Source organism: Micropterus salmoides, unplaced genomic scaffold (genome assembly GCF_014851395.1).
Source record: "Micropterus salmoides isolate LMB-PRFRI ecotype aquatic unplaced genomic scaffold, ASM1485139v1 Ms_hic_scaffold_12, whole genome shotgun sequence".
Classification (NCBI taxonomy): domain Eukaryota; kingdom Metazoa; phylum Chordata; class Actinopteri; order Centrarchiformes; family Centrarchidae; genus Micropterus; species Micropterus salmoides.
The window spans coordinates 13,500,944-13,524,620 of record NW_024040263.1 but is presented as its reverse complement, the minus strand read 5'-3'; the positions used below and the strand labels follow the sequence as shown (position 1 = coordinate 13,524,620).

Here is a 23,677-nt window from a genome sequence, read left to right as displayed (position 1 = left end):
TTTCTGATCTCTTCAACCATTTATAGACAAAGAGAGGATGAAATCTATTCTTATCACTTATCACAGCTTTACTGTTCTTATGTTAAAGACTCCTATTGACAGGGTGAAACCTGATCCTGGATCTGTGTGAAGTTCTTTGCCACGTAGCCTGTATGACATGTCACATTCTCATTGACCTGTTTGTGTGTGTGTTCATCTTGAATGACCTGAGCATATGTAAGAAAGTGTCACTGTATGTGTGTGACTGACACATGTCATTAGCTGTGTAATGCAATAAGGTTCGTCATGTGTATTTGTGTGGCTGTGTGTCGTACAGCTGGTTGTAGTCATGTACACAAGTGAATAGGGCTGCAGGCATCGCATTTCTCCCAGTGCATGTGTGCTATGTGATACTGCTGTGTACCTACCTGTGTGTGTGTGAGTGTGTGTGTGATAGCCCCAGGTCCTGTTCCAGAGCAGCGATCACACACAGAGGCACAGTGACAGCGACTAACAACTAGCGAAGCATTCAGAGCTTCTGACAGGATGTAAGATTTTGTGAATTTTCTGTGGTCTCGGCTCGCTCAGCCTCAGCGGGTGAGAATGGAGATCAGAATAGAGTGACACTCTGAAGTTGGACCTGTTTTTTTTTTAGCGACTGCTTTGCTGAATAATTGATCCCTCGGCCTGTGACTGGTTGAAAATGAGGAAGGCAGCGCTGATGGTTTGGATCAGCCTTTTGGTGCAAGGTCAGTTCTGCATGATGGATCAGTTTGATGTTTACATCGGATTGATACTCAGGTTTGTTTTGTCTTTGTAAGCCAACTCTGCTGTGTTTACTGCTCTTGTCTCTGCAATTCCCTGAAATTTGTCTGTTGTAACCTTTGCTGTTGTACCCAACCTCTGCTCTCCTCTCACCCCCTCAGTGTCCCATGGTGCTCAGGGTCATTATGCCCGCAAACTTCTGAATGACCTGATGGAGGACTATTCTGATGCTTTGAGACCTGTAGAGGACACAGACAAAGCCCTTAATGTCTCTCTGCAGGTCACATTGTCACAGATCAAAGATATGGTGAGTACAGAGGAAACTCAAATACATATCATTACCCAGCATAGATTTAGAGATATAAAACCTATGCACCCCGACCACATACAATACCAATTAACCACAAAATAATCTCTTCAGATGGGTCTTTAAATGTTCCCATCCTGGTTGTCAATATCACATCTTCACATATTCTGTACCTTCTTGTTCCAACATGTCATTAAAGCTAGGCTATAGGACGCCTACACTTACTGGATATCGAGAAAAAAAATACTGAATTTTTCCAGAAATCGGATAGGATGTATTTGGTCCCTTTTGAAACTTGCAGATTCAAAATTCAAAGGTTTTATTTGCCACATGCTCATACAAGATGTGCAGTTAAATTCAGGCCGTGCTGGAAAGGCTGGTGTGCAATAAAGAATAATCATTAGAACAAGAGTAAAAATAAGAATTAAGATAAATGAGTTATTAGGATACATCTATAAAGTACTAAATCAAAGGTGAAGATGCTCTAAGAAGTAGAGTTATAGAATTACAGATGAGGCACAGTCAAATGTCCTGATAGCATGCATCAAAGGTATGCCAAGATGAACAGAACCACATTAATAAGGAATATATTAAAATATAGTTACTGCTTAATTATAGTGCTTTATGTAACTGTGTAGCCTGTTTTGTTAGATCTTCCCTGACCGGTTAATTTCAAGCTCCACACCCCCAATTTCTAACTCAAGCTTTCAGTTACATGTTTATTCCCAAGCTAAGATACCCGAGTGATGTCACCTGAGTCAGACTTGACAAAGCTCCTCTGGAGCCACAGAAAACAATGTATGACGGTTTTCACAAGATGATGAATGGACCTTGACTAAAGATCAGTGGAGGGCCCCTTTAATTTGCTTTGCTCTTGTTGCTTTCTTGATGCTTAAATGTTGTTTCTCAAATGTAAGCCGCTTCAGTGTCTGCCAAATGAGTAAATGTAAATGGTCTACTTTAAGAGCTACCAAACCAATGTGTTCATGCTCATGCTGTACGGACTGTACCTTCAGTCATCTGTTCCTATAGTGACCAGCAGGGGGCAGCACTGAATTGCATTGCACTGAAGGATTAAGGATTGCACCCAGTCTGTTTGATTAAGTTATCCAGGAGCAACCTGTCACTATAATTTACACCTCTGTGAGCCTCTTTTGTCACTGTCTGTCTTTTAAATGTGTGTGTGTGTAGGATGAGAGGAACCAGGTGCTAACCACGTACCTGTGGATTAGACTGGTCTGGTATGATGCCTACTTGAAGTGGGACAAGGAGGAGTATGACAACCTTGAGATGATCAACATCCCCAGTGACAGGGTTTGGAAGCCGGACATCGTCCTCTACAACAAGTTAGTAAGAAGAAACAGATAGAAAACAGGGAAGAAAGAGAGAGGAGACAAACAAATAGAAAGCAAAATCAAAATGAAAAGTGATAAAAATGCTACACCTTTTGGGTAATGTGTCTACATATTTCCATACACCTTTTTGTAATGCGTGCCCACATGATGTCAAACCGCAACTGACACTCATGGTGTTTGTTCCTATGAAACAGCAGTCTGTCTATCTGATTTAGTGCATGCATCTACAAATGTTTCCTTTTGCTCTGTGTAGAGCAGATGAGGAGTCCGCAGGTGCATCCAGCACTAATGTGAAGCTGCGTTATAATGGAGAGATCGTCTGGGACTCTCCAGCAATCACAAAGAGCACATGTGTGGTGGACGTCTCCTACTTCCCCTTTGACTGGCAGTCGTGCAACCTTACCTTCGGCTCCTGGACCTACAACGGCAACCAGGTGTGTTTTATGCAGAGGGTAAATGAGAGGGGATCACACCTTCTATCTTGTTTATCTGTTCATGTTCTGGTCTAATGACTCAACTTTATCATGGCTTACTCATGGCACACTCATGGCTTCTAAAACATTTATATTTTTCCCTTAATGGAATTAGCTTAATTTCAACAGAACACATTTTATTTCAAAGTTTCCACAGCTGGTTTTCACAATAAAATACCTAATATATATAAACAATGCAACTGTTTTTATAGTATACATGAAACACGCATAGTGGCTATAATTTATATTTTTCTAATAACAGTGTATTAATAGACAACATGAAAACAATCTGACAATGTGTAAGGGGAAGCTTGTAGCGATGAAGCTTCAGAGAATCTGTAGCTCCTCTCAGTTTTACAGAGCTTTATAGTCAACTTCTGCTGATTGTTCAGCTGTCTGGTCCACCACTTTGTTGTTTTGGTTAACTATCACCGCTGTCATAGCTTCATTTTCAGTGCAACAGGCAGTTGTTTACTGTGAAAAAGCTCTAAAACCTCACTGTACACTGTGCGCTCAGCACCAAACAACAGACAGACACAGTTAGCGACTAGCTGGTTAACACAGTGGAGCATTTAGCATCTAAAGATTCCGATATTTCCCTCAGGAGTTAAAATAAGAAAATATGAAACGGCCAAATGTTAGACGACACACGGTGTAGCGTTAAGTGCAATTTATACTTCTGTGTCAAATTGACGGCGTAACCCCCTACCCTATGCCATCACCTACGCTGTAGCCTGACGTGCACCTCCTCAAAAATGTAACTACACGTTGAGGCGACGCGGACCGTAAACACTGTGATTGGTCGGCTGGGTAGCCTCGCAATGCCTCCGAGCCGACAGGAAGTGCCCGTGCTTTGAAGTAACGTTTCTCACGTAGACACTACGCAGGAGTATAAATGGGCCTTTACATTACCATGACAGCAGCGGGGCAGAAATTACTTTTAACATGAAGGCGATGAAGAAATACTCGTGTCCTCGTCCTCGTGTTGATCATGTGCCGTGCTTGTGTGGAGGAAGTAAACACGATTTACGGTGCTGCTGTCAGTGCTCCCGGATACTTTCGCTTCACATGTTTGTGCTGCTTCACATATTCATGGACAGCAGTTGTGCTGCAATGAGGCTTACGGAACGAGCACCATGTTGTAGACTGTCTATGTAAAATACTCCCAAACTTTAGACGGTCTAAGGCGTGGTCTTGTAGCTACAGCTTGTCCAAGGGAATCGATTATGTCGACTACGTCGACGAATCGCCCCAGCCCTACTTGTTTTTAAACTATATGTAAGGTAATGTTTATCCATCATTCTATCCATTGTTAGTTTGTGCATCCACATGATATGAGTATATTTGCATGTGTGTTGATATCCACAACTTTCTGTATTCATGTGTGTTCTCTACACAGGTGGACATAAGTTTGGGCATGGACAGCGGTGACCTGTCTGACTTTGTGGACAACGTGGAGTGGGAGTGTCATGGCATGCCGGCAGTTAGAAACGTCATGATGTATGGCTGCTGCTCCGACCCGTACACCGAAATCACTTATACCCTTCTCCTGAAGCGCCGCTCCTCTTTCTACATCTTCAACTTGCTCCTGCCCTGCTTCCTCATCTCGTTCTTGGCACCGCTGGGCTTCTACCTGCCGGCCGACTCAGGGGAGAAGGTTTCCCTCGGGGTCACGGTGCTGCTGGCGCTCACTGTCTTCCAGTTGTTGGTGGCTGAGAGCATGCCACCTGCAGAGAGCATGCCCTATATAGGTTTGAATTATTCTTGGCTTTCAGTTTTGCCTTTTTTTTTTATCTATTTAAACTATAGAAGTTGGAATGTAACCAAGTAAATTTACTCAAGTTATGCAAGTTATGCATCTGCTTCACTATGTTTCAGAGATCACAAATCACAAATGTGAGGGTTTTCTGTTTGTTCTTATTTCGATTTATTTTTCATAGTTTTGAGGTTTGGACTGTTGGTTGGACAAAACAAGCATTGTGAAGGTGTCACTTTGGGCCCCGGGTTTATTGTGACGGCATTTCTCATACATTTTCTTGATTTTTTCTTTAGTAACATTTTCAATGCAAGACTTTACTTGTATTTACTTGTATTTTTACAGTGTAGTATCAGTACTACCTTTGCGTAATGTAATGTAACGCATGTGAAGGATCTGGAAACTTCCTCCACCACTGTTAGCAAGTCTAAATTCTGACTTACCATACCATAATTTTATAGTATAACTATACATTTTTTAAAATAATTTTTACCATTTCATTTTGTTTTCCATAAGAAATCTTAGTTATGCACCTTGGATACAAACTGGGTATTAATTATGTTGAGATGTATCAAGATATATCTGGCGTGTCTTTCCAGATCATTGCGGATGAAGTCAGGAAGCTGCATGTGAATGTTCAACCTCTTAGTCTACATACTAGGGCTGCTATGTATGTGTTCCCTGTTAACTCTTTCCCCATTACAAACTTGTCCTTTTTTTTGTCTTCTCCTCTAGGGAAGTACTACATAGCCACCATGACTATGATCACAGCCTCCACCTCTCTCACCATCTTCATCATGAACATTCATTTCTGTGGTGCTGAGGCCAAGCCGGTCCCTCACTGGGCTAAGGTGCTCATCATAGACTACATGTCCAAAATTTTCTTCGTCTACGAGGTGGGGGAGAACTGCACTACGGCGGAGAGTACGAGGATGCCGCTGTACTCTGAGGACCCCATAAGTGATAAGAGCGGCTACCTTGATGACCGTTTCCCCGACTACCACCATGACAGTGACCCGTACAAGTACAGCAATGGCCACGGCTTGCATCATCACAACAAGCATCACAAAAGCCAGGCAAACGGCAACGCCAGCAGCACCAGTCACCATTACAACAACCACGCCAACCACGCTTCCAGACTGGAGCGGGGGGAGGGAAAGCAAGAGCCCACACAGCGCCACCACCACATCAGGAAGGATGAACTAAACTACCAGGCCCCTCCTCATCCACCAAACCTCCAGCACCTGAATGGAGGGCTGAAAGAGCAGCTCCTCTATTCCACAGAGAAGCTTCAAGTCCCATCCTGCCCCTGCTGCTGCCCCTGCCTCCAACATAAACAGGTGCTTCTCCACAGCATGCTGTTTCTCCACTTACTCACGTTACCTACTTACCTGATTGCTCCTCTTCTTCTAAAGTTTCTTCAAGTGCTCGCTTTGGCTCATTTATCCATCTCTTCCTCAGGTGGTGAAGAACATCCAGTTCATCGCCAACTGCTTCCGTGAGCAGAGAGCCAATTGCGTCAAGGCAGCAGAGTGGAAAAAGGTCGCCAAGGTGATGGATAGGTTTTTCATGTGGATCTTCTTTGTGATGGTCTTCCTCATGAGCATCCTCATCATCGCCAAGGCATCCTGACATCCTCCCCATCATCTTTTTACCATGAGGTCTTTGCTGGACCTCAGTGTTACTCAAGTCGCCTCATTTTTATTTTAATGCAACACCAGATAAATCAAAACTCTTTTGTCTACAAAGAAATAGTATTTGATATGTCAGTATTGTGTTTTGTGTGTGTGGCTGTGTAGGTTCATTGTTGTTTTTTTGCTTTGACATAAAGAGGACAGAGGTCACTGCACCCAAAACATCCGTTTAACCACACAAGCACACAAACAGCAAAATTCATCAAAGGCTATCAGTTAGCTAACATCAGGTGCGCTCACATGTGTGACAGAGCAGTGGAGCGGTAAGACAATCTAGGCCTCCACTTGAACATGCTCTCCATTATTGATGAGCGAACAGCCAGACATCCAGCTATAGGCATTACATTACTTACATTGCGTTTTAGGCAACCAGATGATGCTTGACAAACTTAGTAAGCATCCTTTCGGAAATTTCCTTTGTTTGTTTCTGTGGCAGCTGTCAGACAAAATACAACCACAAGAAAGACATTGAACTGCAGAGTCATCACCAACAATCAAGAATTAAATAGAGCATTATCTCATGTCCTTTCTTATACTGATCATCATGGAAAAGCGTGCACGATAAAGACATTAAAGTCATGTGAAAATGAAGTGTTTTCCTAGTCTAGATGTTAAAAAAATGGTTTACATAACTTGTGAATACTTGAATGTCTGACTGGGAGAGAAAAACGGCAAATGTTTACCTTTCTTACTGTACAAAGACCCTCACTTTTTAACCATTAACCTTAAAGCCTACCTCCAGAGCATAAACAGTAGATTGACTGTACCTTTTGACTAACTTACGCTCATTGGACCAGTAAAAAAATAAACCTTTGATATCTTGTTATTAAATATGGTTTTACTCACTGTACCAGAAGTTTGTGTTATGATACAAATCTAATCTGTTATACACGATGTACGTTTACATTTTGCAAAACTGTCCATTTCTGATTTGTTAAAGTCTCTTCATTGCCTAATACTTTTTCTGTAAAATCTTTGGTTTTGCATACACCTGTGGTCATTTCCCTTGATCTCATTAGAAAGATAAACAAATATCCAGCATTAATAATAATAAACTTTATTTATATAAAGTGCAATAGTCATACAGATGAATACATAAATCACTCAGTAGCAGGAGGGGGAGAATGGGCAGATAAATCTTCACAAGGCTAATGTATGTAATCAGCGCTGTCATGTAAACCATGATCAAAGGCACACACACACACACACACACACACATCGCGTCACAGACATGAAGCTCTACACAGAGGCAGGCGAGTGACTGAACCTGATTTAGTTTCTTTAGACATCTCCATTTCCCCAAGAGCCTCTAGGGGGCAGATAACTAAAATCATAGAGGATTCACTTACTGATTGAGGGTATGAATGAATTTACTCCATTCATAACAAAGTGAACATGTAAGTATATTTATTTATTAAATTTCTAATATCCTCTTGTCGCCTGAATGTGTTTACAATTATATAAAAAAATTATTATTTTACTTTTTGCTTTCAAGCTGATGCTAAATTAAGTGGAGATTATTAATTTGTGTAGAGCACATAGAATAGATATAAATTTAGATATGATGCAAATTAGTGACAACAGGGATAAATGGATGCTTGCAAAAGGTTCCTTGGTACGTATTGAATATACACAACTGGCATTGTGGGAATACATACACTATCTCGGCTGCAGTCTGAATGGAAGCAGTATGATGCAAAATCGCGACGGTGTTAAGGGGATAAACAGTATATTGAGTCAAATCAGTCTCAATATTGAGATTCACCGGACTTTAGTCCCTTTCGCGCAAAATTCTTGCTCAGATCACTGGAAAATAGGCCACTATCAAATTGTTTATTTCAACCAGTATGAATATTACTTGTATAAAAATGTGTCCTTTTTTTGTTTCTTTTTTTTCACCATCTGGTAAATCTGAATTGTTTCTGTAAAATTAACACAGTTCAATTTTGGAGAATCTAACCGATCTTACCATGTGTAGCATGGCCATATTGACAAAAGTTTATTTCAAAACATTTATATTTGTATATTGTGATCTAAGCAGCTTAAAACTTGCTCATGCCGCCGACCCAGTAGGCTTTAAGAGGTTTTATATATCCAAAGGACTTCTATAAAAACCAGACCAGGCATATAATTGAGACCTGCGTTGATTTGTCAAAACATGTAGCCACACCAGGCCAATAAAAGGGAGAGGCGTCTAATTGGGACTCTCCTTATAATTGAAGTTTTATGGTATATTGTAAAATAACATCTCTGCTGTGAAATGTTATTCCCTGTTTTTGACATTTTCTACTGTTTGAATGAATCAGAACCTGCTGCAAGCCGGCAGTAGCACAGACACATCTCACAAGAGTTATGAATGTTTGCTAAATTAGCTAGCTAATGGATGATCTTAGATTTTCTATGAGCACAGCTCACTTGTTAACTAACAGTAGTGTGAAATGCCACATCACTAGCATCATAAAGCAAACACATTTAATCATGCACGACAGAAGAGTTATCACTTACCAGACTCCATGTTGAGGTTGACCCGTGGATAGTATCCTCGACTCCATGCTTATGTGATTGGCTGAAACGGAAAGACCCATCTGACTGATAATTCCCCTGTTGAAAAAAATCTATTTGAAATGCAGTGAAGTTCACAAATGAGAAGCAGTTGTTGAGAAGCAACATTTGTGAATCCTTCTGTGTGCATTTATTAATTGTGAGACTGATCTGACTCCATAATAACATAAATAGACAGCTTGATGATAGACACAGTTTATTAGTTTCTGATTCTGGGAAGGTAGGAAAGACAGTAAACTTCCCTAAAACATATCTCTGAACTATCTGTTCGACCTGATCACACACAGGCTATTCAGTGTGATCTCATTTTGATAACTAATTTTTTTTCCACTGAGCCTCCCCTGAAACTGTTTGGAGCCCCAACGGGGAGGCTCGCATCCCACCTTGAAAACCTCTGGCCTATATCTCATTCTGCAAAGTGTCCAAAAGCCCGCTGCTTTAAAACAGTACTGTATTTCCATATAGTCACTGTAGAAACAATGAATCACTAACATATTAGTTGGGGGGAAATCCTTCAGTCAAAACAATAAATAAGTAAGACATCATGTAGCCTGTGTTACTGGATACATTTTTAGCCATGTTGGCTCCAGGGATGGCAATGTCAATCTGTCAGTCCACCACTTTGGTCCTGACTGAAATATCTCAACAACTATTGGATGGATTGTGATGCACTTTTGTACACACATCCATTCCCCCTCAGGAATAATAATAATAATAATAATAATAATAATAATAATAATCTTTATTTGTAGAGCACTTTTAAAAAATAAGTTACAAAGTGCTTTAACAAGTGTAAATACAATAAAACACAAAACAATTACATGATAAAAGCAAGAAAACACTTAAGAGACTAAAATACACGTTTAAAATAGGTATAATATATATAAAATAAAATAGGATAAAATAAAGTCAAATAAAATTGGGAAAGGCTCTCCTATAAAAGTATGTTTTAAGAAGGGACTTAAAAGAGTTCACTGACTCAGCCGACCTGATTTACTTGGGCAGGCTGTTCCAGAGCCTCGGGGCCCTGACTGCAAACGCTCTGTCCCCTTTAGTTTTCAGTCGAGACTCTGGAACAGGCAGCAGACCTCTGCCCGAGGATCTCAAGGTACGTGCTGGTGTGTATGGGACTAAAAGTTCAGAAATATAACAAGGCGAGAAGCCATGAAAAAGAAGCTTTAAAAGTGATTAATAAAATTTTTAAGCTAATTCTAATTAGAATAATTGTAATAACTTTGGCGATCCTCTGAATTCTCATCTAGTAACATCATCAGGTTAAAGTTTCAAAAACTAAGAGGGTGAACCTCATACCTGTTAGCATCGTCATTGCGAATATAGTAGCATGTTGACATTAGGGTGTAGCTCAAAGCACAGTTAGGTCTGTGCCTACGGTACAACCTCACAGAGCCACTAGCATTTCTGTAGACTCTTAGTCTTGTTTTCATCATCAGACAAATTGTCCATGTGGAAGACCTCTGACAGGAGAGTGACAACTTCATTGATCCCTGGTGGTTCCTTAACCAACTAATCAAGTAACTTTTAAGATAAAGAGACCCTAAATCATATGACAAGTCTGTTGGATGTTGATCACGCACCCCTCATCTACAGCGTCTCAGCCTGCTTCTCAGATCTTTGCCTCAGCTGGACCATGAACTCTGGCTGGATTGTTTATACTCAGAGATAAGATCTGCTGTGCTGACTGCTTCAGAGACAGACTATTGGGCCACGCTTTCTCCAGACTGTAATTAGAAACACAGTGATGGCAATGATTATAGTTCAAAGAGGGTTAACAAGTCATCGGCCAGACACACCCACAGTGTTTATATAGCAATGTGCTCTTGTCTTTTGTTCTCAACGTATGGACGCAAGTTACCAGAAACAACATGTCATCCATTAGCAAGCAGCTAGCTTCCATCAATTGTGCAGGTAAGTTGGGATTTTTCTTTCATTCTTTCTTTCTTTCTTTCTTTCTTTCTTTCTTTTGAACACAACCTTTCTTCTTCTTTGTCTCTTCAGGCAGGAAGCCGTTCTCCTCCTCCACTGAGATCAGACTGGTTTTGCTGGGAAAGACTGGCAGCGGAAAAAGCTCTACCGCCAACTATATCTTGGGCCGCAAGGTCTTTGAGTCAAAGGTTAGCAGCTCCTCTGTCACCCATCATTGTCGCAGGGCCTATGGAGATGTCCGTGGACGACGCCTGACGTTCCTGGACACTCCGGGGCTGCTGGAAACTCATCAGACTCCACAGGAGGTGCAGAGGGAGTTGAGGAGGAGTGTTAGCCTCCTGTACCCCGGACCCCATGTGTTCCTTCTTGTTATTCAGATTGGGAGGTTCACTCAGGAGGAAAAGGAGGCGGTGCGGCAGATCAAACATGCAATGGGTTCCCATGCTTTGAGTTTCTCTGTGGTGGTTTTTACCCATGGGAACCTTCTTGAAGAAGGGACATCTGTGAAGGATTGTCTGATAGATGAGTGCAGAGATCTGGCCGAGCTGGTGGCCGGATGTGGGGGCAGGTACTGTGTCTTCAACAACCAGAGCTCCAAGAACAAGGAGCAGGTGTCCGACCTGCTCGCCTTAGTGGACGGCATGATGCAAGTAAACGGAGGAATCTGCTACAGCAGCAAGATGCTCCAGAAAGCAGAGGATGATCAGGCTCAGGAGCTGCAGGAGGAGAGGAGGTTGCTGTATGAGGAGGAGGCGATGTTAAAAAAGAAGCAGGAGGCAGCAACTGTAGAGCTGTATGAAAAAGAGCTAGCGATGGTTCAGCAAAAATGCAAGATGGAGATGGAGGAGCTGAAGAAAAGCCTACAACTGGAGAAGGAGAAGGAGGAGAAACTGGCAAGAGTTAGGGAGGAGGCCTTCAGACAAGAGATGGAGGAGATTACCAGGAAGGAGAAGGAGAGAAAGATACAAGAGATGGTGAGGATGATGGAGATACGTAGAGAGGAAGGAGAGATAAGGGCAGCTCTTCAAGAAAAGCTTGACAGAGTTACTAAAAAGCTGGAGGAGCAAGCTGAGCAGGAGGAGAACATGAGAAGAGCAATGGAGGAGCAAATCCAAAAGTACAGATTGGAAATTGAAAAGAAAGAAAGAGATAGGGAACTACAAACACAGAAAGAGAAGGCCATCAGACAAGGGGAGGAAATGAAGAGAGAGGCCTTGCAGAAAGAGCTGGATAAACTCACCCAGAGCTTGGAGAAGCAGCATAGGAAGGAAGCGGCCAGGAAAAAGCAAATGGAGGACCTGCTCAGACATGAGAGGGAGGAGAACCTGCAGAGGGAGAAGGAAATGTGTGAGAAGAAGGGTTCAGAGCTGTGCAACAAGACAATCAAGAAGAAGCCTGCTGCAGAAAAACAGGGCGTAGTGACTACTGTGACTGGATATTTGCAGGAAATGGGACTGGTGGGGCTGAACGCAGCTTTAGAGACTACTGGAGCTCCCTGCTGTATACAGTAATAGCATGAAGATTCATTATTTTGTCATGTACGGCATGTCAAGGCAAATACTCTTATTTTAACTGTATGTTTTTCATGCATACGTACGCAGTGGCCTTAACACCGTTACCACAACTAACTAGTAATCAATCAGCAATGTAAAGGTACAATATGCTGTGACATTTTAATAATTATTATTAGATTCAACCATTAACTCACAGTTAGGAAAAGACAGGACATTCGTGTCCATGTGAAAGCAATTTCATTTCAACAAATGGATGTAATTCCAGTGTGTCCTAAATCAGCAAATGCACAAAAATAGTACAAACTCTCAAAAACGATGGAGATAATCTGATTATCAACTCCCCACCCTCTGCTTCAGACTGTCTGTCTCTGTCTCCATCATCTAAATCTGTAGTCAAACAAACCCCTGTTGCCATTAATAAAGATCAAATATTGCTTGAGTGCTATTTCTGTGTTCCTCACCGATGCTCCAACTTCAGCTGTGCCATCTGGTTCTGTCCCCAGCCAGAAAGGCTGATTTTATCCACAACAGCATGTCCTGTGTGTGTTTGAGTGTGTGCTAATGTGTGAGTGTGAGAGCTGTGGGAAGAGCGGGTATTAAATTTAGAGTGCACTGTCATGGCAGTATGTTCCCTGAAGGTAGCAGGTAGAGGAGGTGGCATTGCCCCTCCTCCACCTGTAAAAGTGCTATTACAATACATTGTCCCAGGTATAACAAAAATGAAAGGAACAGTTTCACATTTTCAGGAATCACACTTATTTGCTTTCTTGCTCAGAGTTAGAGAATAAGATTGAAACTGTTCCCATGTTTGTTTGTTAAGCATGAAGCTACAAACAGAAACCAGTTAGCTTAGCTTAGCTTAGCATAAAGACTTGAAAAAGGAGGAAACAGCTACTGTATATCACGGTTGTCGAACATGTTAGCATACATTTGTTATTTACACATCCAGCAGTTACTGAGCGACATTATCATTAATTTGCTTTGGGTGTTTTTGCTGAACAGTTTTTTCAGCTTTTTCCCAAAAAACAACTGCCTGAAGTTAGGAGAGCTGAACAAAAACAGTAAAATTTCAGACCGGACAGCTAAACAGTAAGCTGAAACTCACTATAAAGCTCTGTAAGCCAAGTGTAGCTGCAGATTCAGGTGGTAATTCTCTGTAGTTTCACAACTCGTCACATTGTTTTTATATTGCAATTTTAATTTTGTTAAAATAATGATTATAGCCACTTTAGATTACAGGATTATTGCCTCTGCTCCGCTCCATATGTCAAACAGATGGGATGGCAATTTAAAGTGGTGAAAATGAATGCAAAATACAGAATTTGTATAAAAACCCAATATTCAACTCTTTTGAATATATCCAAATATTTTGTGAGGAAAAAGGTTAAGGAACTCATATTTTTAGTATGCATGAGTGTGACATTCAAAGAGAAGCATTTCTTTGAATCTGGAGACAATCAATGTCTGTCCTGATCAAAAGCCTCAGTCTTCACAAGAGAGTCAAGAAGCACTATCTGTCTCTTGCCAAAGGTGAAGAGTGTCAGATGACATACATTTGGATTGATGACGCCGGAGAAAATCTAAAATGTAAAACCGGGACTCTGAACAATGACAATTTTACTTTGTAGTCCCTTTCGTAATTTGTAAAAGGCTTTAGGTTGTTTTGTCATAAAATGTATAAATATTGCGCTTGATTTTTTTCTGTTTGAAATGACTATAAGCTACCTGTAACTTACAAAATGCCATCCCTTACAGATATCCCAGAATTGAGTGCTACATGTAGCTGGATGGATGGGAAGTCAGTTTAAGTCACTTTATTCCCGGTCCTTTCACTCTTGACCCAAATAAACTGGTTTTGTGTGAAGTGCTTGACAGCAACAATGTGGCCATAGGTAACTCAGCAGTGTCAGCTACATGTATAAAGACTCTGAACTTTGGTTTGCTGCGCCTACAGATTTAAACCTTTTTAAAAAGTTTTTCCACACAGGAGGTAATCAGCGTTCACAGTGCACTAAAGTCATGGAAGAAGTTAAAAAGTTTCAGGATGGAACAGGAGTACACTCTTTTGGTTTGGATGGACAGCCTCCTCAGGGATGCCCATTTACAGCAGGTGTGATTAAGAATGGATATGTGAAAATTGGATTGAACTAGAAAAAACATGCTGTATATTGAGAGCAATATGAAGAAATGTGCAATTTATTTGTATTGTTTAAAATGTATGATGTGATATGCAGAAACAGTTTTTACATTGATTTTTAATTGTAACTTTTCTCACTAAATCTTGTTTGTTGTTGGTTTCAGTGCCTCGTGCTGTGGGCATTAACAAAGTGTACAGAAGAGACGTTTGTACAGTATCTGTCACTATAGGGCTTGTCTGTATGCTGGTGTAAAGATATTTGGTACCAATGCAGAATCACCACTACAAAATAAACCTATCTGGCAACATTTAAAAACAAGCTTGTAATTGATGCTGAACTCTGTGATGTTTATTGAACTTTTATGATCAAGAACAGTGTCAAGCGGATTTCTTCTCAACACATCATCGCAGCATTATTGTTTGGACACCACAGAAGCATAAAATCTGTGAAATTACAGGTTCATTGAAGAAGCAATCAGAAAGCTGAGCAAGTGCCACTCTCAGCACCTCCGTGTCTACCATCCACATGATCGCGCCGACAACATGGATTGCCTCACCAGTCAATGCAGTACCTCCAATTTCCCAGCGAATTTCCACACCTTCTCTGCAGCCACAGCCTGTCGTAATGTTAGTGTTCGTTAGTATCCCTGACCACGTCAGTCAGACGGGCTGCGGGTACTTTGAGGACAGACGTCCTGCTGCCAAATACGACCCTTACACTGTGACGAGAGCTTTGGTTGAAACCTGTCTGCTGGACACCACTGGAGACGATGATGATGAGGGTATGGATTGCAAACTTTGTTTGTAGTTATGTACATTTGTGAAAGAGATGTTTGCCAGTTTAAATGCAATGTAATTTTGTGTTGCATTAATGAAGCAATAAAATAAAATAAATCATAAATTCAACTGACATCTGGCCTGTTTTTTCCCTGTAAACACATGTAGTCAAGTATATTAGTACAATGTTTCACCAGCAAAACACTTTATTGTCACATACACATCATTCTCTGCATTTAACCCATCCCTCAAGGGAGCAGTGGGCAGCCACTGTGCAGCGCCTGGGGACTAACTCCAGATCTGTGCCTGTTTCACTGGTCAACGGCACTGACTGGAGAACCTAACATGTTTTTGGAGGGTGGTGGAAACTGGATCACCTGGAGGAAACCCACGCAGACACGGGGAGAACATGCAAACTCCACGCAGAAAGGCCGGGACAACCGGGGTTTGAACGCCTCATGCTGTGATTCCACAGTGCTATCCACCTGACCACACATAAAGACATAAGCATATACTATAACTAATAACAAGAAGGGGCTGCAGCTATGGACATATTGGATATATATAAATATGTGTGTTGGATGTATTTTGTTTAGTATGTGTGTTGAACTTTCATGTTTATATGCTATGTCCTATTTTGTTGCTTATTGTCTCTGAAAATCAGAAAGAAACCCTATTTCAACAGACTTACAGGCCCACATTAAGTTCCCTCAAAGCTCTCTAAAATGATAAAGAAAGAGAAAGATTTCCTGTAAAACTTTTGGATAAAATGACAAAAAAATAGAAGCAAATGCGTTCAGAAATTCACTATCATTGCTATTCCTTGGATGGTTGGATGGAACATTGTTTATAGAAATAAAGCAATTCATAATGCGAAAACAGGACTATCCATGTCCACAAAACCAAGTTAATGGAATGGATCCAGTGACATAAGTCAAATTAAATAACTTCTTAAAAAGGTGAATAAGTCTAATATCTGTTCTTCACAATAAGTCCAAGTTGGCAGCTGGATGGGATGTGAAGTGCGATGGAGGACATCATCTTGGATGCCTTGTCATTTGTGACCAAATTACTACACACACTCACATTTTTTATTTTAATTCATTTTAGTTGAATGAAAGTGAATCAACACAGTTAAGGTAATAGCTTGACATGTTTTTCAGCCCTGCGCTTCTCTGCGCTCTGTTGTCAGCAGTGAGGACCAGCTGGTGGTGCATGAGCTCCTCAGTAAAGCTGCTCTGCGCTCAGAGCAGCTACACAGATCAGTCCTACTGGAGCAGGACGCACGCTCTTCACTCTGAGTGACTATTTTGCCGCTTATTGTTTTCTGTTAGTGGTACGAATGGATGCCGTTCGTGTCTTTTTAGTTTGACATGGCCGAGCGCAGGACCAGACAATGAATAACACAACCGGCTTGGCACTGGTAGGAGGCAGCGGAAAGGGGTTACCGGCGCACCGAGTTTTAACGGGCTGCATCCTGGCGCTGCTGATCATTTGGACGCTTTTAGGCAACTTCACGGTGTGCGCCGCCGTTTATCGCTACCGGCACCTGCGCGCAAAAGTAACCAACACCTTCATTGTGTCCCTGGCTCTGTCAGATCTCTTGGTCGCTGTGCTTGTTATGCCGTGGAAAGCTGTGGCTGAAGTGGCTGGTTTCTGGCCGTTTGGAGGTTTCTGTAAGACCTGGTTGGCCTGCGACATCATGTGCTCGACGGCCTCCATCCTCAACCTGTGTGTCATTAGTGTTGATCGATACTGGGCCATCTCCAGCCCTTTCCGCTATGAGAGGACTATGAACAAGAAGGTGGCCTCTGTTATGATCGGCGTGACCTGGACAGTCTCCGTGGTCATCTCCTTCGTCCCCGTGCAGCTGAACTGGCACCGGGCGGAGATCGGTGATCCGGCTGGGGAGGACTTGACGTTTCGCGGTGAAAGTGTTGATGGGAGCTGTGACTCCAGCCTGAGCCGCACGTACGCCATCTCATCCTCCCTCATCAGCTTCTACATTCCCGTGGCTATCATGATTGTCACATACACCCGCATCTACCAGATAGCCCAGATACAGATCCGGATGATATCCTCCCTGGAGCGGGCGGCGGAACACGCGCAGAGTTGCCGCTCGGACGGAACTGAACTACTACCTCACCTGTCCACGGAAATCAGTGCCAACCAATATCAATCTCGTATCCGTCTTAATTCTGATTCTCAGCGCACTAGTCAGTCACACCGGGAGCTCAAAGTCTCATTCAGAAAGGAGACAAAAGTTCTTAAAACTCTGAGCATCATCATGGGCGTATTTGTTTGCTGCTGGTTGCCATTCTTTGTCTTGAACTGCGCTCTGCCTTTCTGTCCCGGACCGGGGGCCCCGGGGGCCCAGCGGGGCCCTTATTGTGTGAGTGAAAAAACCTTCGATGTCTTCGTGTGGATCGGCTGGAGTAATTCGTCCCTCAACCCGATCATCTATGCGTTCAACGCGGACTTCAGAGACGCCTTCCTGCGCCTGCTGCGCTGCCGCGGACAAGGCTGCTGGACCACGGTGAGCGCAGCGGTGGAGACGGTGATAGCGAGCAACGAGGCCGGACACCTGAAGCAGGAGAGCCCGCTGAACGTAAAGCTGAGCGTCTCCTGTGTTATGAAAACCGGGGGAAGCGAGGACAGCGGGAACACAACGGTGACTATGTTTTGTCACAGCGGGACGACCTCGGAACAGGTGACGGACACTGAGGAAAGTAACGACAAAGACAGACTAACGATACCGAGAGCCCATAAGTGAAACAATTTATGAAATCCCATGTATGCAGGACAAGTAGGCTACGAAGTTACAGAGGCAGGAAAAAAATAAGCATTAAACACAATTAATTTAATCCCAGGGTCTGCCAAACATGCACCTGGACCAACACCAGGCTACAAAGCCTAGACAAAAATGACATGATACAAATTAACACCCTTAATCCATATTTTACCATGCACATGAAAACCATACATGTCCTTTTCTTCTTTTTTAGGACATTAGTTTTCCTGAGCATGTACATTTGTCTGGGATAATTGTAGATGGAGCTGTTATTCTTTTATTTGTCTCATTTTTGTTCACATGAATCAGACTTTTTGGGAGTTTGCACGTTTCAGTGTGAGGACTACCTCTCCATTTCCTTATCAAGACAAATGTAGACATGTCCAGATCTGGGTAAATAAAATGATGTGAAAGATACCTGTAGGATGGTCAAAGTCTTCATTAAAGCTGGGACGCATGTCCTATAATTTTCTCTGTCTCAGTGTTAGTATAGAATATATGTTGTAGGCTACATTCATGATAAAACAGCTGAAATTCACATTGCTTAAGTACTCTAATTAAACAAGTGAAAAACCTTTTACTTGAAAAACACTGACATTGACTTTTACTAGTGAGGCTGGTCCCCCACCATGGAGAGAGAGGTCAGGATTTCTATGAAATCTCTAGAAATGATTACATAACTAACTCACATTAGCACCCTTCAGCTGCGCATCTTGATGGGTGCACTGTGCACTCTGTTTCCCCCCTCTTTCTCCTGAAAGAAACAAACATAAATAATTTGTAAAGGTTGTTCCTGTGAAAGATGGCCTGACCGGTGAGAACACAGAAGCTTTTATGGTGACAACCCTCAAAAACACAAGATGTGATTATTGTTTATGCAGCAAGGCTGATGCAGGAACGGGGACTGCAAACATATATAGCTAGAGAGAGATCTGCAGTCTCATTTCCTGAACTTTCTACAGATTAACATCTGTTCATTTTTGTTTAATGAGACTTCCTTGTTGGTGTTAAATATGAAAGCGTGTGTTACCACCTCAAGGAGCCACAAGCCTTAATGGAGCCGACAAGAATTATGACTCCATCCTGAGCTGCAAATATTCTGTTGGTGGTTGTGATTACATTACAAGATTTAAAGAAATTGTTTTTTGGGGGAAATTGAATTAGCTTTCTTGCCGTGAATTAGATGAGAAGATTGATACCACTCACATATCTGGTAAGTTTGTAGCTAGGCTACAGCCAGCATAAGGTTAGCTTATAGCTTAGCACAAAACTGGAAACAGCTAGCATTTGTCTAGCTAGCTGTTAAAACATTTAAAGCAATGCTACTTTTTTGACATTATTATTGTATGTGGTATGTTTATGTTTCTTACACGCAGGTCCGCTCAACCAACAGGTCAGGCGTACAGAACCTTAAGTATGTTACTTAAATCACGTGACCTAAGTCACATGATGTTTAATGCATAGTAAGCGTTGTGAAATCGTTGTAGTTTGGTTAGGTTTTGGGAAAAAGATTGTGGTTTGTGTTAAAACAAGTACATTATGTAAGTCACATGATGTAGCCTAAATAAATCAACTTTGACTTTCTTTCACATATGAATTGAACTTCAGTCTTCTGAGGTCCTGGGATTTCTTGAAACATCCCACTTAACCAGCTCCTTATGCAGACTTTGTTGCTCTTTAAACTATGCCACCTGAGTTTTTCCTTTGTTACCATCAAATGGCCACTAGATCTCACAGCCTAACAAGTGTGTTATTCTCAATTGATAAATATTAAGATGGCGAGTTGTCATGATTTGTGAGGTTTTGAAGTGCAGGTAGGTGGATTTTGTTACCTCTGGACAGAGTTAGGTGGGCTGTTTCCAGTCTCTATGCTAAGCTAAGCTAACAGGCTGCCGGCTCCAGCTACATTTTTACTGTAAAGACATACGGTTGGTACGGATCCTCTCATCTAACTCTCTGCAAGAAAGAGAATAATAGTATTTCCTAAAAATGTCCAACTATTCCTTTTAAGTGCACTACATATTATGGATTAATTAATTACATATTGTGGTCTTAATTTCCGATTTCCCTGAAAATGTATGCAGTTGACACATGTATTATCTGTATTAGGCACCAGTGATATAATGTTTGTGTCTGCGTTTATTCTGATAATGCAGTAATGAGAGAACACGGAGATGGTACGGTATACCGTATAATTGTTTCCAGAGGGGATGTGTGTGCAGCAATATGGTATGCGCTGTTTAATGGGCTTGTAACCTACATAGCACATCCATCAGCTGTAGGCGTTTCCAACTGTATGTAAGAATAGTCACCATACCAAACAGGATTAATAAAACAAAGGTCAAATGAATTTTTAAAAATGCGTCTCCCATTTACAGTGGTTGCATGTAGGTTACTAAGTGAGAACAGTCATTACAGTCCTGACTGGAGTGCAGCACAGATAGACGTATGTAGGGCCCTTTCTTTGAGGACTGATAAAGTTATTACATCTATTAATATTGACTGACTGTCCTTGTTTCATTCTTTCTCCATTTCATTCTCATATCACCCATAAAAAGCTCACTGTATTAACATGTCTCTCTGGGGAAAGTTTTAATGGGCCACACCTGCCCACCTTGTAGGTGTGAGCCTTAAAGAAGTCCTCAAGGCTGCAGGCAAGACAGAAAGAGAGATCGAGAGTTTCAGAAGGAACTGTTAATTTGTGAACTTTAGGTGAAGGAACTCATCTAGCCAAGCCTTAGCATACACAGATTTTTAAGAAGAGTTTTTGAACACTTTATTCATACCATATATCACATTTTAATAAGACAATATTACCAGAACATATTAACCATGTTTAAAGTGTAACTTTCAGCCTGTTCGAGACTTTTCACCCAAGAATAAAAAGAGCATCTGTCGTTTCAGCAAATAGCAAAAAATGGCACATTCAAGTGACAAAGCCCTATAGTGGCTGTAGGAATGATCTGGTCCACTGTGACTATAGAAGGAAGGAGGGCGATGTTGTTATAGATCCACAGAGTTCCCAGAAGGAGGAGGTTGTGTTGGTTGGATGGGTCAGCAAGAGACTGATGTTCATTTCGGACAGTGAACATTGGTTTCTTTTATCCATGATTGTGGCCATTCCCAGAGCTTTGGTTTGATTTAGTGCTTGGCTAGGCTGTGTTAGTGTTAAAGTAAGGTCATGTTTGTGTTAAATTAACTATGATATTAAGGTTAGAGAAAAACTGTGACCATGATTAAAAAAGGGAACAGCAGCCTCCCTTGTTAAAGTAAGGGAGCATCACCCTTATCCAGTTTTAATCCACACTTTTATGTTACATTTTTTATATCATTTTATTTAACTTAAGTTTTTAACTTTTTATGTGGGTTAAGGATTTTAGTCATCCGACATGGATTTTAAGATAGATGACCGTAAAAACGCTATCAACGCTACTGACCACAACAAAGCTCCGAAATAACTCTGCCCCATGAGGACTGCATACTCCTTAAGAAAGGGAACAAAAAGATTGCTGACCTTATGGAAGACATCCGACGACTTTCAGAGGAACTTAAAGACAAAGATTCCCTGGAGACTGGCTTTATGGATGTGGCTTCAGTACAAGTGTGGTGTCCAATACATGTGCATTTGACTCATAACAGTTTAAAATAGCACTGAAGCAGCAGGACAGAGGGTCAGTGACCTCCTAAGGGGAGAGCAGTGATTGGTGGTTATGTAGGGACTGAACCCTTCTATAGAATTTGACCTCTAACCCCTTGTTTTGTTACCTCAGAATAGTACTGTACCCTTCTATGTGTTGGAGCTTTATTTTGCAGACTCAAACCATTCTCTGGTACCTAAAAGGTACCTAAACACATCCTATATAAGCTATGTTTGATGTACAGAAAGACAGAGTGGCCATCGGGCTGGGTCACTCTCCAAGCTGCTGCAGAGCTTGTAATTGATGCTGAACTCCTTGATTTAATAAACTTTTATGATCAAGAACAGTGTCAAGCGGATTTCTTCTCAACACATCATTGCAGCATTATTGTTTGGACAACACACAAGCCAAACAGATTGTTTCTCTTAGCTCAACCGCTAACATCCAGGACACCATGCTATGGTACCCCTCTACCCTTCCAAGGCTTTCCTCCTGCTCGACTCCGAAACATCAGTCAACCTGGGCTGAAGTGGTGGTCTGTGGCTGCAAGAGTGGCTCGGACGGGGCTGCCTCTCCTCCGCACATCGGCCTCTCCAACCGCTATGCAGCACTGTCTAACGACACTCCGGTCCATCCAGCGGATGCACCTGCGGCTTCGAGTCTCCCGGATACGGATCTCTTTTGGCGGACAGTGCCTGCCGAAACTGTTGCATCTCCTCCACTGGCTACGTCTCCTGCACTGGCGGCAAACAGTGACCGTTTTGCCTGCCTGCCGAGAAATTCATGCACCTCCAAATACTGCTTTTAAACGCTATAATATTCTTTGTGGGTTCCATCAATGGTGTTAAATGATTCGAAGTATATATTTTATGAACGTTGAGTCTTTAATATTTTAATACACTTAGTAGAAGTACCATTAAATATAGGCCTAGTAGCCTAAATATATGTGGTGATAACGCTGTTTGATCAATGAGCACAGCAAAGTGTCTGAAAAGGACCTAAAGAGGTGGATGCATAATTCGGCAGATCAAATTTTGTAGGCTACTTGCTGAGATTTGCATCCACCTCTTTTCTAAGCATACATGACCGTTATCACCCACGAGGTGCATGCAATTCTCAGCAGGCAGGCAGAATTCATCCCGGTCAAAAACCTCCGCTTCCCGACGTAGAATCCTGAAGGAGGCTGTGCTCAGACGCTCCGGAGGCCGTCTCTACCCTGCACCGTCGGGTAGCCCTCCTCTCAGGTCTGTTACTGCTACTCCAACACAACGCTCGGCAGCTCACACACTCCATCCTCAGTCCGCACGCAGTGTTGAAGCAGATTCTCCTCAGTCCTGCTCTGGAACCCCACAACGGGCATCTCGTCATCCTCTTTTCTCCCCAACCACACATAATAATTGGTGACTCCAATTATAATTGGTGACTCCATAACCAGAAACATCCGTTTCTTTAACGCTACCACTCACTGCTACCCCGGTGCCACCACAGCTGACATTTAAAAAAAACTCCAGGACCATGGATGCCATCACTCCCGTCCTCCATCACAAGAGTGATAGTCCATGTCAGAACAAATGACACAGCTCTTCAGAAGTCTGAGCTGACAAAATCAGATTTTAACCTCTTTTTAACTTTTTAAAGCAGTGTGGAAAGTCCGTTTTTATCTCTGATCCCATTCCCACAGTTGGTCGGTGCTGGCCGCTTCAGTAGACTCTTTGGCCTCTATGACTGGCTCCAGTCCGCCTGCAGGGCTCACGGTGTGTGTTATGTCGATAACTTTAATATTTTCAAAGAATGTCTCTTTTTAAGACAGACGGACTTCACCCAAACAAACGGGGCTCAGAAATGTTAGCTGCTCACATATAGCATGTGGTGCGGTCCACACATGACCTACGTGAATGACTAATCATTCATGCAGCACACCTGGACACACCACCGCTCACTGAACAGATCTCTGCCTCACTGCCACTAAGAACTGTCTCCACCTG

The 23,677-nt window shown here is 42.1% G+C and overlaps 2 protein-coding genes across 2 annotated transcripts; both read left to right on the top strand.

The window, feature by feature from the left end:
* The first annotated feature begins 369 nt into the window (after nucleotides 1-369).
* On the top strand, nucleotides 370-7,285 carry chrna9a (cholinergic receptor, nicotinic, alpha 9a). The gene is made up of 7 exons (XM_038713468.1): nucleotides 370-728; nucleotides 906-1,051; nucleotides 2,243-2,397; nucleotides 2,660-2,840; nucleotides 4,279-4,630; nucleotides 5,371-5,975; nucleotides 6,097-7,285. The coding sequence occupies exons 1-7, from the start codon at nucleotides 683-685 to the stop codon at nucleotides 6,265-6,267; spliced, it is 1,656 nt and encodes a 551-aa protein (XP_038569396.1). The 5' UTR covers nucleotides 370-682; the 3' UTR covers nucleotides 6,268-7,285.
* Nucleotides 7,286-16,492: 9,207 nt separating this feature from the next.
* Nucleotides 16,493-21,428, top strand: LOC119899064 (D(1) dopamine receptor-like). The gene has a single exon (XM_038713467.1). It carries the CDS (start codon nucleotides 16,660-16,662, stop codon nucleotides 18,034-18,036), a length of 1,377 nt encoding a protein of 458 aa, XP_038569395.1. The 5' UTR covers nucleotides 16,493-16,659; the 3' UTR covers nucleotides 18,037-21,428.
* Nucleotides 21,429-23,677: the final 2,249 nt, after the last annotated feature.